The sequence below is a fragment of the Protomyctophum parallelum genome (assembly GCF_964188405.1).
Source record: "Protomyctophum parallelum genome assembly, chromosome: 22".
Taxonomy (NCBI): Eukaryota; Metazoa; Chordata; class Actinopteri; order Myctophiformes; family Myctophidae; genus Protomyctophum; species Protomyctophum parallelum.
In genome coordinates this window covers 29,515,629-29,532,380 of record NC_139714.1, presented here as the reverse complement: position 1 = coordinate 29,532,380, position 16,752 = coordinate 29,515,629, and the positions used below count along the sequence as shown (strand labels likewise).

The following is a 16,752-nucleotide window of genomic DNA, read 5'->3' as shown; positions in this document are numbered from 1 at the left end:
AGAATCTGATCTTTGGTCAGAATGGGTTCATCAGACCAGTGTGTGTCCGGCGGAAACCTCGTATGAATCTGATCTCAGGTCAGAATGGGTTAAATGAATGAAATATTATATTTGAACCAATTTGTATGGTAGAGTATGTTGATACAATACAGCACATCTGCGGTGGAGTGAAGTTGGTCTTCCTACTCTTCTTGGCTGACACGTATAGTACTGTCTAAAACAAATGAGTGCAATATGGTATCTCCCCTGGACAAGTGGCGAGCGACTGCCTCTTTGTAGAAATGTCAAATCCCGGATAGGGCATATTGCGGCTTTTTGAAGACAGCTCACCGTATGGATGAGAGCTTCTCATAGCACACAGACACAAACTTGCACAAAGACAGCAAAAGTAATCCTTGGCTTACTCTAGCCTGCAGGTGAGCTGAATGGAGGACATAAGACCTGGAGGGAGATGATGGAGTGTATGGAGTGTATGCCTCGATATGCCTCCAGCATATCGAGATTAAACTGAAGCATGTATCGATTAGAACAACAGAACTTGAACTGAACCACAGTTATTGATTTCAAAACTTGAACTGAACCACAGTTATCGATTTCAAAACTTCAACTGAACTAAGTTAAGGTTATTGATTAGAGTGACAAAAACGTGCTTGTTTGGCCTCGTAGACGTAGAGTCAGCACAGCAGTGAAAAAAGGAACCGGGGTGAACGACATCCGACTCTACTCCCAATGTGTGTTTAGGACACACAAGTTTGTTTTTTGTTTTTTTCAAAATGTCCATTTGCACACTGTTCTGGGAGTTTAGTAACTATTAGTATTAGTAACTATTAGTAAGTAAACAACATCAGGAAGAAGCGTGACTCAACCATCAGGATTCGAACTCCATTCTTTTATTGTATATGTCATCACAACGGAGAGAGACTAGTGTCTCCTTCCAGAGCTTCCCCCAGCACTCCCCCCCCCCCCCCCCCCCCCCCCCCCCCCCCCCCCCACACACACACGTCCAACACATATTTTATACTTTCAGGAGTGTACAGAGTTTCAGGAGTAACAAGAGATGGTCATTCCTTAAATGGACTCTATTCTATAGTTAACTCACACATTTTGAAATAGGTTCACATGAGTCGGCAGTCTCTAATGAGTTTGTCAGAGAAGAACAGGTGCTAATTAGAGTGTTAAGTATCATCTACTAGTAAACTACATTAAATGAATCAATACCATAGTGTTTATTATGCATTTTCGTCACCACAACACCACCTGTGCAAACAACCAGTGCAACATGGGACAAATGGAAGTACCGCACACTGTATTTTAACAGCACCCTGCTAAAGGACGGAGAACATAACTTTCTGAAAGTGTTTTCAGTGCATGTTTGCATTTATATATAATTACATTTTCTTAGGAATATTAATGTCCCTTAACCTAACCAGATATGCTACTTCAATGGGAATATTTCAAATCGGCGTATAAGTACACGGCACGCACACCCGTGTGAAGTGAGTGGTGCAACTCCGTGTGGGGGCCCACAGGGGGGTCAACTCCGTGTGGGGGCCCACAGGGGGGTCAACTCCGTGTGGGGGCCCACAGGGGGGTCCGCGGAACTTCCAGGCCCACAGGAACGAGCCCAGGGTGCCGGCGAGCCGCCCTGCGTCTGACACAGTTGAGAAATGACAGAGTTACCGTGTGGGGGTCCCTGTACTGTACTGTACTGTCACTGTACTGACTGTACTGTACTGTCACACCCAAAATCATCATATAAAGTGTGTGTGTGTGTGTGTGTGTGTGTGTGTGTGTGTGTGTGTGTGTGTGTGTGTGTGTGTGTGTGTGTGTGTGTGTGTGTGTGTGTGTGTGTGTGTGTGTGTGTGTGTGTGTGTGTGTGTGTGTGTGTGTGTGTGTGTGTGTGTGTGTGTGTGTGTGTGTGTGTGTGTGTGTGTGTGTGTGTGTGTGTGTGTGTATTAGGCTGCAGTGTCAGTGACACTAAAACCAACATTATTTTTGTGCTGGGACACAGTCGGGGACACAACCAGAGACACACAAAGCTCCGTATATGAGTGGTTGCACCACTCAAGAACAAAAAGTACTATGAGAGCACCATGTTATTATTTTATAAAAGTGAATTATAACTCAACACATATATTTGCATTAGCCTATGAGTAATCAGGAGAGGTTCTAATAATGCCATGGCACATTTATGAGGACATTAATTGCCCAAATATGAAGGCCCAGTCGGACACAAGGACAGACGGACACAAGGACGGACACACACACACACACACACACACACACACACACACTTAGACGGCCTGCCCTCCAGGTGGCAGATTGTAAATTATTGAATTGGATGAAGAGATTAACATTGTCTGAAATGTAAAAATTACTCAATACGGACTTGAGGAATTACTTAACAGTGAATTCTCATTAACATGGAACTGTGTTATTCACATCCCATAACTTTACTGAATGCCTTTTATCGAAAGAGTGTCCCTGAATGTGCCTGCACTTGATTGTCCCTGGTAAGATTCTGAATACGTGTTCCATCTTCATAGTGACCTTAACAGAAGTCAGTGCAGGGATCTGAGGTGAAAGAGAGAGAGAGAGAGAGAGAGATATATACTTGGACAAAAAAGGAAGAGACATGGCAACTTCTTGATAATAGGAAACTTTCACAATGCAAGTGGCTCCACCAAAGCGTGACAAACCATTCCATTCCCTCATCACTTTGCTATAGATGTGTGCTAGTGGAAGACAAGACACTTTCCTTCATCCCTTCTGGCAGTGTAATAAACTAGGCTTTTGGCAGGGAATCTGTGATGCTTTATCCACAATTCATGGAATTACTTTACCAATGGATCCTGAGATATGCCTTCTGGGGAACTTCTCACTCTTTAATATTACACATACTGTAGTTATTCCATCAAGCTTACAGAAATCCAAAAACATGTATAGCAATGAAATGGGAATCGGATCTCCCTTTGCCAGTTTGATTGTGGCTCTCAAAAGTGAAATGTTTCGTGCCCTTTTGAGGTCAGTGGGGAGTGTTGGAATATGACAGGCAATTCCTGCTGTCAAAATATGACCCCCCCCCCCCCCCCCCCCCAACAGTTAAAAAAAAACACTGTTTGAAATAGACACTCATGCTTTCCAAGGTGTGATTTGGAGTCCTAAGGATGAATACAAAATGAATATCGACATCTTAAAACCAAAATGTTGAATTGTGAGTTTGAGCTCACATGCTCACATGGGGGTAACTACCTGCCAGTGGGGAGTGTTGGCTGGGAGGAGGAGTAGGAAAAGACAGCCTACTTACTAAGAAATCTGATCATCTTCTCTATACAATTTGGCAAACATGTCTCAATCTCTCATCTCACACCATCATCCATATCTCTGTATTCTCAAAACACTACAGTGACATTAACCATAGGCCCTATTTCAAATATAGCAGATCTAGAACTTAAGTTTACAATGCATTGCACCGCTGCTTCTTGTGAGCTCGATTGTTTTTTGCTATTTTTGAAAAATTGTTGCCTAGGAGTTGAAAGTGGTTATAGTCTTGTGCAGCCAAATGAACATCTTCGCCTGCTGATACGCCTGGTGACATCCTGGGGATTGCAGGAGTACGAATAATTCAAGGGTTGGGGGTTTTGTGAGTGAGCTTTCCATTTATGCGAGACAAGTTTAAGGGCTTTTTTGCCTTGCATCTCCTCTGTCTTTGAGGAGAGCATAATAACGAGTGTCTAGTCAAGGTAACGGGTACAGTTTGTGTCACCGACTGTTCGCCCTTATTCCTGCCCCCAAACCTTGAGTCGCTCCTCTAATACTTCACCCAGGGGAATTGGATGGCATCCTATGACCTTGCTGCGTGCGTGCGCACGTGCATGTGTGCGCGCGTGCGCGTGTGTGCGAGCAAACAAAGTCGACAAACACACACTGCGGTTGGTGTGTTGTCCTCATCATACCCATGCGACTGCGCCCTTCATCAAAGACGGGGTCTCTGTGCGCATGCGCGTGTGCATGGCAATGTGATGGACTTCTTTGACTTCGTTTGTTTACCTTATTAAAAATGACACAAAATCCACCACCTCTCCTCTCCTTCTGTCAGTGCCTGCCCTTGTGGACACATCAGTGGTTGTTTGGTGTCATTACAGCACACGGTTTTGGGCCCAGAGGTTAATTGGCATCCTGTCATTTTTAATTGTGCCAGACAGATCTTGGAGTTGGGAGGGCTGAGCAGCTTACAGAGATATGGGGACCTATATCGTGCGTGCTATTTTGAAAAACATTTTAAAAAAATGTTCAAATAGCCAATCTACAAGCTCACAACGTGTTGATAGATCGGTTAGTTGAACTATTTTAAAGTGGGTTTTTTATACAGTAAATAGTAAAATATGGCTAAGATGTTTAGGGATAAGGGGTAAGGTGGTGCGCAAGATATGGCCCTGAGAGTTTGGACGCAAGACCACATGGCTTGCACACACACACACACTCACACACACACACTTGCGCGTACATCAAACACGGCACGTTTATACTGCTTGCACGACTATGCTGATGATCTAAGGCCAGAAAGGTTCATGCTCTCTTTGTACATGAGCGTGATCGACCTGGATAAGAAAAGAGTGTCAGTTCCCTCTGAAGCACACAAGTCCTGATAATGTGCCGATAGTGTACCTTACCCGATGTGTTCTTCTTTGTGCTGTGCAAACTGTGGATGTGTGCTTCCATGCGTGCGTGTGTGCATGCGTGCGTATGTTGGGGGGGAGGTGTCATCGTGAGCAGGTAATCAAGAATTAATCATTTTATGGAGAATGGATGAGCAGTGAGGGGCTGGCATGAATCTCCATTCATAATGTATACCGGTCTAATTAAGCGATGTCAAGGCTGCACGCTGTGCCCCTGTCTGCCTTTGATCGCCGCCATGTTGGATGTGAGTCACGATGAGAGGAGATATCGGATGATGACTATAGCACACACAGCTGTCTGTTCTGGGTGTCAGCGTGGACGTCCTTTAAAGGTCTTTGATAACGTTTGATGGTCGTGTTTTGTGTTTAAACAAAAAAGACAGCATGCGGTCTTCTCCACTTTGTATTCTTTACACTTTATATCGAGGCAGACGCTAGGACACATGAGAGGCATGCATAATAGCAGAGAACGTTCCGGGGGGATTTGACGCTACAGTATAGGCCAACGCGCGTACACTCGGCTCCCGCGTGGCTCCGTGCTGACTGTGAATGTAGAACTAAGGGAGTGTTTAAACGTAGACAGGCTTGCACTGTATGTGTCAATAATCAATGCACACAATGCACACTGTGTTTTTCTTATCTCTCTAAGAACTTGTGTTTAAATGTAACAAAGAAATAAAGAAAAGTAAGGATGCCATTGGGAAGGAATCTGAAATATGGCATGTAGCCATGAGATTTGGTGATGATACCTAGCCTGGGTTCCAGCCTGATTTGCTGCCTTCCGTGGACCTGAAATGTCACTTCGCAATCACAGAACGCAGCGATTCAGGCTGGAACCCAGGCTAGATGATACCGCCTCTCCATTGAAAAAGGAGAATTTGACACCCTCGTGTGTGCGCGTGCATGTGTGCACGCATGCGTGCGTCTATGTGTGCACGTCATTGTGCCATGACATTGTGCATGTGTGGTCTCCTTTGTATGAAGTTAATTATAGCAGAGCCTTCATGTACTGTGAAAGATGAGCCCCGCAGCTCGTCTTAGTAATTAAATGACAGTCACCAGGAGACACCGTCCCTGAAGTCACATCTCAGTGTTTCTCAATCAAACTCGGGGCTTTGGGGCACGCTTAAACACTCTTCATTCAGTCTCATATGGAGAATAAAAAGGAAATCTTGCAGACACTGGACTCTGCAGTACACTTTGTCCAGGCATTAGAACACATTCTAATTATTAATTAACCATTTAAGTAATTGTACACTTTGTTGTGCTACTGCATAGTGTTGCGCAGCAAAAACATTGCCATCCTACAAGCTCACAATGTGCTGTGAAATCAATCGTGAGCATGCAATGCAATATCAACAATTTGTCTTTTTTTACTTTTTGTCTATACTGGTATACTATATAGTATATACTATATAGATCTATATACTTGTATATGCTGTTAATCAATACTCCATTTTTCTCCTGCCTAATCGAAGCACTCTGGAGTCCCCTTTCCCAGGGTCACATTATGATATATGACATCATCACCATATCCACTCCAAGCCCAAGTTATGCTCTGCCGCATGTCGGAAAAAAACAGAAGACCTACAAGCTCACAATGTGTTGCTTCTGTGACATATTGAGAGCGTGTAGGTCGTCTATGTTCGATGTGCAAGTATGAATGCAAGTATGAATCTGGCTTAAGCAGACTCTTTTCATTCACGAAGGCAGAAACACTGTGCAGCGGTACACAGAGGCAAATGTACTCCTGACTTTGAGCCTGCATGCGCTCTGGCTGATAGATAGGCTAATCACGTATGCTTCAATCAACGTCGTGATTTTCTAACCTTGCACAAAGACACATAACAACTTCCACCGTGGCTTCCGGCCCCACTTTCTCAAATATAGTGAGAAACGGTCAGAGAGGGCATGTTCAATCAACCCTATAGCAACCGGGGAGGGGGGTGCAGATTTACAGGTCTGGTACAGCTATGCTCGCAGTAACATGATAGTCGTATCTCACCCATATTCTTGTACAAACTCTTTCCACTTACAGTACATGATCTTCCAGAATCACCTGATTATTGCCGTGGCTATATACTCCCATGTTTTACGACTGCTATACTGCAGGGACACTTGATCATGTTCTACGCTTGTCATTTACTACTATAGGGCCAGGTGAGGCGGGCCAGGTGAAAGGCTAAATGGTGATCTAAAAATGACAGCCTTTGAATTGCCTGGCTGATCTATGTCAAACATGCAGCAGGGGCCCAGGCCGTAGCGTAACGGTCTGGGCACCGGACTGGTAATCCAGTCGCAGTGTGCCGCGGGTTCGACTCCCGGACCCGACACGGCCTTTACTGCATGTCATCCCCCCATCTCTCTCCCGTTTCCTGTCAGCCTACTGTCTGTCCCTTCAAAAAACCAATAAAAAAGGCGTAAGCCGCAAAAAAATATCAAAAAAAAAAAAAAAAAAAAAAAAAAAACATGCAGCAGGGAAAAACACAGTCACTCCAACACTCGATCCTCTCTCTTGCTGTGATCTGTGTTCATGCTCTGTGATCACAGAACATGGGGGTGTCAAATAATGAATGAATGTTGTCTAGAGGTTGGAGCAGGACATGGCAGAAGATGAAATACGGGAAAGTAGGCCACGGCGGTATTCACAAGAGAGACTGTTAAAAGTCTCTCTTGTGAAGGTTGTCTTTTTCCGCCATCTTCTTGGACTTTCTTTTTTAATGAACTGCTGCCCCTCCAGAAGCAGAGAACTACCTGTACTACCATGTATTTACGGCACTGTCTGTGATGCATTGTGCGTGCACTTTGAAGTGAGCATAAAAGAAGTCATAAAGAAGTCATAATCATAACACTCAATAGCTTTGCCATCAATATTGCAGCGTCTACCCTCTGTGGCTCACTGGCTCCTTCAAGTGGCCAGTTATGGAACTGCATGTGTGTGTGTGTGTTATCTAATCTATTGCACTGGATAGCAGAATGCACGAGCACTGACTGGACGCTTCTCCTCTCTTCTCTTTACAAAACAGATATGGAGACATGGTACCTAAGACCATCCTGGGGAAGATCTTTGGTTCTATCTGCTCGCTGAGCGGCGTTCTGGTCATCGCTCTCCCGGTGCCCGTCATCGTCTCCAACTTCAGCCGCATCTACCACCAGAGCCAGCGTTCCGAAAAGAGACGCGCACAAAAGGTGACCTGCAGCTGACCCCCCCCCTACACACACACACACACACACACACACACACACACACACACACACACACACAGCACCACCGCCAACCTTCCTGACTCCTTATAGAAGTCCACAAAGGGTTCAAACACGACGGAGGTCTCTGTAACAGACTGTGTCGAGGCCTGCTGGAAATGCGTGCACCAAACAAGCGCATGTACAGTATATTCTGTGTACAGCAAATGCACAAACACACTACGGTGCAGTTCTAAGACAGAAACCTTCAGTTATTCTTCTGGGTTGAAGCTAGAATGAGAATCTCCACAGGTCTCTTATGTGTAAGTGGTTGTTTGCATTGAGCATGGAGTGGTTTGTGGCATGTTTGCCAGGGCTGCCCGTATTTCCCTCCTCGTCCTCGAGTTCCCGAAAGCGGCAAATAATGAACACCTTGAAAAAGGAAAGGAGAGCAGCACACATCCACGGCACCTCATGTCTCGTCGCAGTACAACTCGTGATGCAGCCCCTTGCTCTTAATTTAGAAATGTTGGTCGCAGCGGAATACACACGGGACGAGTCGGAGAGACCCATGGAAAGACAGAACGAGGCAGAGAGAGAGAGAGAGAGGACTTTATCATCAAGCACTTTCAGGGCATCACGTTCCTCCAAGATCAACAAACTGTTTTTCTAGTTGAGTTTTAGTGCTTTGTTTTGCCCTAAGGGAGACATTATGGATACATGCATGCTGGACAGCACGTGTGTGTGTGTGTGTGTGTGTGTGTGTGTGTGTGTGTGTGTGTGTGTGTGTGTGTGTGTGTGTGTGTGTGTGTGTGTGTGTGTGTGTGTGTGTGTGTGTGTGTGTGTGTGTGTGTGTGTGTGTGTGCATGTGTGTGTGTGTGTGTGTGTGTGTGTGTGTGTGTGTGTGTGTGTGTGTACTGCTATCATTGTGAGAAACAAATGTCCTCTCAAGCATAGAAAGATGAGGACAATTAGATAAATTAAGAAAATGTCCTCATTTTACAAGAGGCTGGGTTAGGGTAGTAGAACTTATGGTTAGGGTTACGTTTAGGGTTCAAATTAGAGTTGGGTTACGGTGATGGAGGTTAAGATTAGGTTTAGTCTTAAATCGAGAGAAATCAGTCGGAGGTCCTCACAAGTACAGCAGTGCAATGATGTGTGTGTGTGTGTGTGTGCGTGCGTGTGTGCATGTATGTAGTCTATCCACACTCCATCCATGCCCGAGCAGGGCTTTGCTAAGCAACAAGCATCATTCAGTGCCAGAGAAGTGAGCTGATATTCGCTGCACTGTTCAGCGCCTCCATCCCCCAAAGGTGCGCTTTATTTACTCTTCTAAAGCCGACCGCGCGCCAAGCTCTCCACTGTTTCCAATGTACAATCCAATCCGTCATGGTAGCATTCGCACAATATACATAGAGACCCAGAGGTACACACACACACACACGGTACATGGACGGGCTAAATTAACATTCGTGTTTGTTCGCAAACAGAAAACCAGGCTAGAATTCGCGCGTGGTCGAAGAGTGGAGGGGCTGGCGCTTATATGCAGTACAAAAGCAACACGCTCTTGGCTATGACGCTGACGAGGAGGTAACCGTGGAGATGCAACCGCTCTCGGGCCGCTGCCGGTGTTTCTGTCTCTTTTTCTTAGTTTTTGTTTTACATTTTCATTTGTTTTCCCTTTCTCTTTTTGACCCATCACATGACATGACATGCCAAGGCTAAGTGCATGCTGGGTATAACTGATTCCCATGTCAGCACTGCTATACCGACCCCTCCTGCGCTGCTCATGTCCTCACTGGACTCCATCACCCGTAGAGGAAAGTGGCCGGCCGAGCTGCAGGCCAATCAGAAGCAAGCGCACCACGCGCCACAGGGGCACAGAGTCAGTGTGGCAAACGAGTCCAAATGGCTCTTTTTTTTTTCGACAGCAAGAACTAAGTGAACCGGGGCCAAACGTATTTCACGGGTTCTGGGTTTGTTTCCATGCGTTTCAGATAAGGTTCTCTGAACCTCCTCCCTGCTCAGGAGGAGGTAGTATCACTAACTCTGAGTTATGGGTTCCCGGAGCTCAGAATTGTATTATTATTTTCTAAAATAGTGACTTTTTTTTATGACGTACCTCCCCCTTGAGGGATGGTTGTGGTCACAATGGAAACGTAAGCAAAGGAGAAAATAACTGAATTTAATTCTGGTTCTGTAGGCTTGACAATTATGCAGTTCTATGCAGATGATCACTCTCCAAAGTCCACTTCCACTGCGTCACAGTGATTCTGTCCCCCTCGCCCCTGACACCACGTGGCTCTGCTGGATCAAACAAGTACAAAGTGGTTTTAACCGTGCACACATGAACACCTGGATCCAAACACTGATCCACACATGCTATATCGTCTGTGCTGTGAACGGGCTGAGATTGACACTCAGAGCCAGCTATCATTATGACAACAGTAACAGCTTAAAATGAGATGTTGAATGGATCCACACCACGTTCTGGTAACAAGCAGGAAGGTTGCTGCCATGTCGTGAGAACGTCGTAGCGCTGTCCGGAGCTCCAGCTTTCGGACAGGAGTCCTTTGTGCTGCCGGTTGAGAGATACCTTGTGTAGAACCTTTGAGAGATTAACGTTGTTTTTTTTTGTGCTCCGAAGGCGTCCAAGGAGGCGGGCAAGGCGCTGGTTTGTAAGATCAACCCCACCTTCGAGGTGCACCATCACCATCTGCTACACTGCCTGGAGAAGACCACAGTAAGAACGCACACGCATGCAAACACTGAAACATGATTAGCAGTAATAAACACCCATTCACCAGTAAATTACAACCTGGATGCCATTGAAAAACGTTGGAGTTGTATGTTTCTGCAAATCACGGACGATTTGGTGTTTCTGAACCTGAAATAAGTTGCATCAATGCAATCCAGATTCTGACCCAACTGTAGCTTTACACGTCAAGTCAAGTAGGCTACTACGACTATGTCATCGTATTCTTTCTTTTATTTTCTCGGCTAATAATATCCCATCAGGAGTCACTCACCACAGATCTACTTGTAATTGATTATAACGGCCTATTGGCAGCTGATTCTGCACACCTGCCTAGAAACGCATCAGTGGTTTGCAAAAGCATGCAATGGCTACATTTTCCGTTGCCGATACATTTAGTAAAATTATGACCCACCTGACTTTGTAGGCTTTGTCCTTCTGCTTAGTACTGACCACCGCTTACGTCACACAATGCCCCTGACTCTCTCCCATGTGCCCATCCTCGTCTCCACCCCTGTGCCTCCCCCTCTTCCTCCGTGCCTCTCCCAGAACCACGAGTTTGTGGACGAGAAGACGTTCGAGGACCGCTGCATGGAGGTGAGCATGGTGAAGCAGCCGTCTCGCTCCAACTCCGTCTCCTCCACCTCCTCCTCCACCCACGGCCTCACGTGCTGCTCGCGCAGGAAGAGGAAGAGCTTCAACGTGCCCAACTCCAACATGGCGGTGGGGCGGCTGGGGAGCGTGCAGGAGCTCAGCACCATTCAGATCCGAGAGAGGCCCGTGGCCAACAGGTCCTGAACACTTTTGAGAGCTCCTTGAAAATCGGTGGTTCTCAAAGGTTTTAATTTCAAGGACCGCCCCACTGTAACTCTGGAGTGTAGCCGATTGAACCAAATGGACCAACGGGTCCATTTGGTTCACTTCGTACACTCGGAGTTATGGCGGGGGACTCAGAATTACGGACTTGTAAGGGTCCATTTGGATCAGGCCCGGCGCCACGCGGGGCTCAAAATGGGTCATTGCCCCCCTTAAATGGACCACCTTGACCCTGCTTAGTCAAGATTTGTTTTCAAAGGGCGCACGCCACTTACAGTAGCACGGAACGCAGTGCACAGACAGACAGACAGACAGACAGACAGACAGACAGACAGACAGACAGGCACAGCGTACCCAAAGGCATCTAAATGTACGGCTGCCCCCTACTTATGCGAATGATCCCTATACTCCTCCCGCCGGGCCTGATTTGGACCCCCTCAAGGAACCCTGAGGGTCCCTGGAGGACCCAACTTTGAGAACCACTGCCTTAAAATGATTCTTTATTTTGACAGTCAAATGGTACACCGGTTTGAGTGAATAATAGTGGAACGTAAACGCTGTATTTATTTTATACTTAATTGCGTGTGGGTGTCGGCACACCCGAAAAGCGAAAATGGCCAAAACTCACTCAGCTTCAGCCTTTTTTGGTGCACGACACCTGCACGCAACGATGTAAACTCAGGATTAACTAAATGCATTTACTGAAGTACTGTAATATAATTTAGAGGTACTTGTTTTTTTACTTGAGTATTTCCATTTCTTGCTACTTTTTACTTCTACTCCACTACATTTGAGAGGTAAATATTGTACTTTTTACTCTTGACTACATGTATTAATTCAAGGGTAGTGGACTGCCTAGATGTAACCATGTATAAAGTGTGAAATCTGTATTTCTGTCTGGAACAGTTAAAGTGGCGACCTTTGCAAAATGTGTTAAACACAGACAAACGCGAGTCACTATCATCTCTTGAGTGAATAACAAAATGGTCTAACGAGTGAAATGAGTTAGCGGCACCAGAGGTCCATGTGACACTCTATTCCCACGTTGAGTCAGGCTGGAGGAATCCAGGCTATGTCCAGCTGTGCTGGGGGGGCTGTGGGTGGTCCGAGTGGTCTGGGAACCCCAGCCCAAACATGGACAACTGCCTAAATCCACTTCACTGTGTGAATATTGGATCTCTCTCTCTCTATCTCTCTTTCTCTCTCTCCCCCTCTCCCTCCTTCTCTGTGCAGCAGGAGAGCTGTATCAGCAGTGACCCTCGTCACTTTATCTCCTGCCCTCTTAGTCTCAGTCTGACCTATAGTCGCTTCTCTAGAGGCAAATGTGCAAATTAGCTCATATTTCGGTGTGCTGACTCTCACAATCAATCAAAGATGTTCACATTGCGAGTTTGACAGAACACTCTACCTTTTGAGATTGAGAATCCGTTGCTTTAAATTACCTTGAATTTGTAGAAACTGCTGTAAGAATAACTGATCAAAACCTTGACATAGCCCCACTACTAGTACAGTACTAGCTTTTGCATTGGACCCTACTTCAAATGAAGGGAGGAGCTTGGATTTTACTGTTTTAAAACTCTGCACAAAGCCGTTGCATAACTATAACCGTGTGTGTGTGTGTGTGTGTGTGTGTGTGTGTGTGTGTGTGTGTGTGTGTGTGTGTGTGTGTGTGTGTGTGTGTGTGTGTGTTCGCGTGTGTGTGTGTGTGTTTCTCTCTCTTTTGCCGTTAGCCGCTCCAATCTGAACGCTAAGTTTGAGGAGAGGGCGCCTCTGAACTGTGACCAGGCGCCCTACATGACGGCAGCAGTCATCAGCATGAACTCGCCACCCGTCACCTCGCCGGAAGGGGACGAGTCGGCCAGCTGCGCAGACTACTCTCAAGCCAACATCGTCAGGGTGTCTGCCCTCTAGACCTCCAACCCACCGTCCTCTGACATGGCAACCCCAGCCATGCCTGGAGGAAGGAAAATTAAATGACACAAAAAGATGAGAATGGCGCGGGGTCGGGGGAAATAATGGGCTAGCGGCATCGCTGGCTGCAGGGAGCAGTGTTGGCAGCCTGGTACTACCCTCCATGAAAACATCTTTCAGTCATTAGCCACTATTTTTAACTTTATTCCCCCCCCCCCCCAATATTACGTATGTTCCAATTCTATGTCTTATAGCGCAGAAGAAGGAAGCCAGCGTTGAGGGTTGTACATTTTCTTCTCTTTTTTTGTACCACAGCAAACGGTGGTATCATTCATGAGAGAATATTTAGTCTATTGAGCTCTTGACACGGTAGATTCGGGTAAGTTGAGTTGTGTGAAACAACTTTAAACAAAATGCAGAGCAAAAGGGGGTGCATGGAACATGTCTGCGTAAAGCGTGTCTGAGCTACGAGCGGAGCTGTACGTGTGCACACGTGTGGATGTCTCGCTGCATGTCTGTCCATCATCCATCCATCCATCCGTCCGTCAGTCTCTCTGTCTGTGTGTTCGTGTGCATGGCCCCACTGCCCTTGCTTGTGTTTGTGATTTTATGAGTTAATTGCCAGTCGGCATGAGCAATAAGAGGTTGGATCTTCTTCACTGCACAGCCTCTGTGTTTTTCTCTGTGTATATATGTTAAATATAAATATATCAGTTAGCATTCCCACCCCTCACAGCTGACTGCCTTTCCTGAATGAACAAGACTCCACCTCTCTCTGTACATAACCCTCCCACCACATACACACACACACACACACACACACACACACACACAGACACACACGCACACACACGCACACACACATACATCTTGTTCATCGTGTTCACAAAGCGAATGGCCATTGTGAAAACCTTTGCTGCCGTTACAGGAAAAACAAAAAAGAATAAGGATCTCTTTCTCTCTGCACCAGAGATGACATTTATCTTGGTTGTCTTGGTTCCAAAAACAACCCACATGTTGCCTGACCTGAAATGGTTTTATGTTTTAGTTATGTTATGAATTTGTGTCAATGCCGCATTTTAGGAGTTTAAAGAAATGTGTTTTCTGGCTGGGCTATCACTTTGATTGAGAGTAGATGTTCTTCTTAAGTAGACACCGGTGGTGAATATTGATGTCTCAAGATGAACATGTCTTATTTGAATCCATTCCATTTTGATACAAAGAGGATTTTCATTTACCTATGGGACAAACTGTGAGCGGACTTCTTTGACACGGAGAGCTGGCGTCTGTTTTCATTTCCAAAGCGTGGATTTGTTCACAAGGTTCATTTTGGGTTTGCTGACTCGTTGCACAAGGCCTAACTTTACTCCCTGACCACCGTGGCGTTTTAAAAGGCATCATTAATGCATCATTAATGACTGAACAGGACATTTTCAGGGTGATAGCGGAAGCTCTCCAAGTGCTTTCCCACCATGGCACAGAACAGTCGGTGGACTGGTAGAGTCCTTCTAAATCAGCACCATTTTATTCTCATGTTTTGCAGCTGATGAGCCAAACTTATGATGTCCAACTTTCCACCTCCCAAGGCTCATGTTAAGCACATGGTTGAGCTTAATGGTACAATAATGATGAATTTCTTAATGACTGGAATGGCCTTTTTTCATTTTTCGTTCAAGATGGTCGACAAAGTCGGACCAAACAAGACAATTCAACATGCAAACCTGGTTGGACCTGCAGAGCCCTCCTCCCCTTCAAGCCCAAACCATTATCCATTATTGCTTGACTATAATGTGACATATGCAATGCTATATTTTTCTTTCTCTTGTTTTTGTAAAAAAGAAAAATCATAAATAGCCTATGCTTTGTATTTTAGGGGTGAAGGGGTGGGGTATAGAAACATATTTTTAAGAACATTTGTTTTCAGTTTTTCTTTGGTGTGTGTGTGTGGGGGGGGGGGAGGGGCTTTAAAAAAGAGAATTTTATGATTATCACAACTGTTGCTAGTGCACACGTGCTGTAAATCGTTCAGTGTAGTAACTCATTTTGGTTTAGTCTCTTTTTTTTCTTTTTGGTTTTTCTGGTCATTTTCATGACGAGTTGTAGTGTCTATTTTATTTTTTATATCATGTTCAGCAACATAAATATTTTTCTAAAGGGTTTACCGTTAGTAAAAATGCATGCGTTTGCCAGAGGCTTTGGGTTTGATACTTGCACCAGAGCAGTCTCCATGTCTGTCTCTGTTTCTTTGTCACTAAAAAAAGGGAACTTCTTTTAGATGGTTGCTGGGTGGAGGTGGACGTTACAGTAACGGTGTCCGGGTTTTAAGGATTATTTCAAACTTGTACATGGCAAATATGTAAATTGAAGGAATTCCAGAGGATGATTATGACAACTAATGACCTTTGATTTGTTTCAGCTTGTGTTCTTCTTGACAAAAATACTGTATATGAATTATTGAGAATAATATTAAAAGAGCATACAATTCAATGGTTTTAGTCTGGTGCTATGTGTCTACGAGTAAATAGAATAAATAATTGTCCTATTAAAATGCTCACACAGGCCTGGGTGTCTCCTTTTACATTTGACACAATGATTCGATACTCCAGTTAATCGGTGGATGTAGCTGCACCGTTGAGCTGATTATGGTCCCCTGCGTGGGAAACCAACATCTAGCGCTCATCCACAGGGGGGTCCCTCAGGCCAATGGGGGAATCCCCCCAGGCCAAAGAGGTCAATGTTAGGTTATCTGGGCTGCAGGCACTCTCACCCGTGTTACCCCCCCCCCCCCCCCCCCCCCCCCCACCGGATAACTGTGCCAAAGGAGAAATTAAGGATCAGCTGTGTAGAATGATTGGCCTTGGTCGTGTGTGTGGCCGTGCGTCTGTGCGTGCGACTGTGTGTGTGTGCGTGTGCGACTGTGCGTGTACATGCCAGTGTTTTGTCACTAGGGAGCTGGTAATTAAGTTGTTTTGTCCTGGAGGCATTGTCATTGCAGACAACACGCACTGTAGCGAGGAGGGTTTGTCCTGGAGGTGGTGGGGGGGAGGGGAGGGGGGTTGTGTACACTGTACAGCATTGACTGTCAACGTGGGTCCCGGGGAGGGGGAGGGCACATGAAAACGTTTGACAACCACTGGCATACAGGACATAGGGGTTGGGGTCGAGAGGGAGGGAAGGGGGGGAGGGAGTCAGTCCAGAGGGGGGTTAGAGAGCCGTGAGGACTGTTGCCAAAACTATTTCTGCCCTGCTATTTTTACCCGGGGTCAGAGAGTAATGGTTTTATTCCCGCCCGGGCTCAATTTACTGTCGGGTGGGGGGTGGGGCATACTGTACAGGGACTGGGGATAGAGGACGGAGGGTGAGGCAATTACAGGGAAGAGAAAGATTATACAGTACCCTAAATAATTA

The 16,752-nt window shown here is 45.8% G+C and overlaps 1 protein-coding gene across 1 annotated transcript in view; it reads left to right on the top strand.

Moving 5' to 3' along the window:
* Positions 1-13,473, top strand: part of kcnd2 (potassium voltage-gated channel, Shal-related subfamily, member 2) — a 142,590-nt gene extending 129,117 nt beyond the window's left edge. The window contains 7 exon segments of the mRNA XM_083757719.1: positions 7,706-7,868; positions 9,353-9,374; positions 9,377-9,435; positions 9,438-9,452; positions 10,510-10,605; positions 11,167-11,408; positions 13,164-13,473. Of these exon segments, the coding sequence (XP_083613845.1) occupies positions 7,706-7,868; positions 9,353-9,374; positions 9,377-9,435; positions 9,438-9,452; positions 10,510-10,605; positions 11,167-11,408; positions 13,164-13,344 (778 nt within the window). The 3' untranslated portion in view covers positions 13,345-13,473.
* Positions 13,474-16,752: the final 3,279 nt, after the last annotated feature.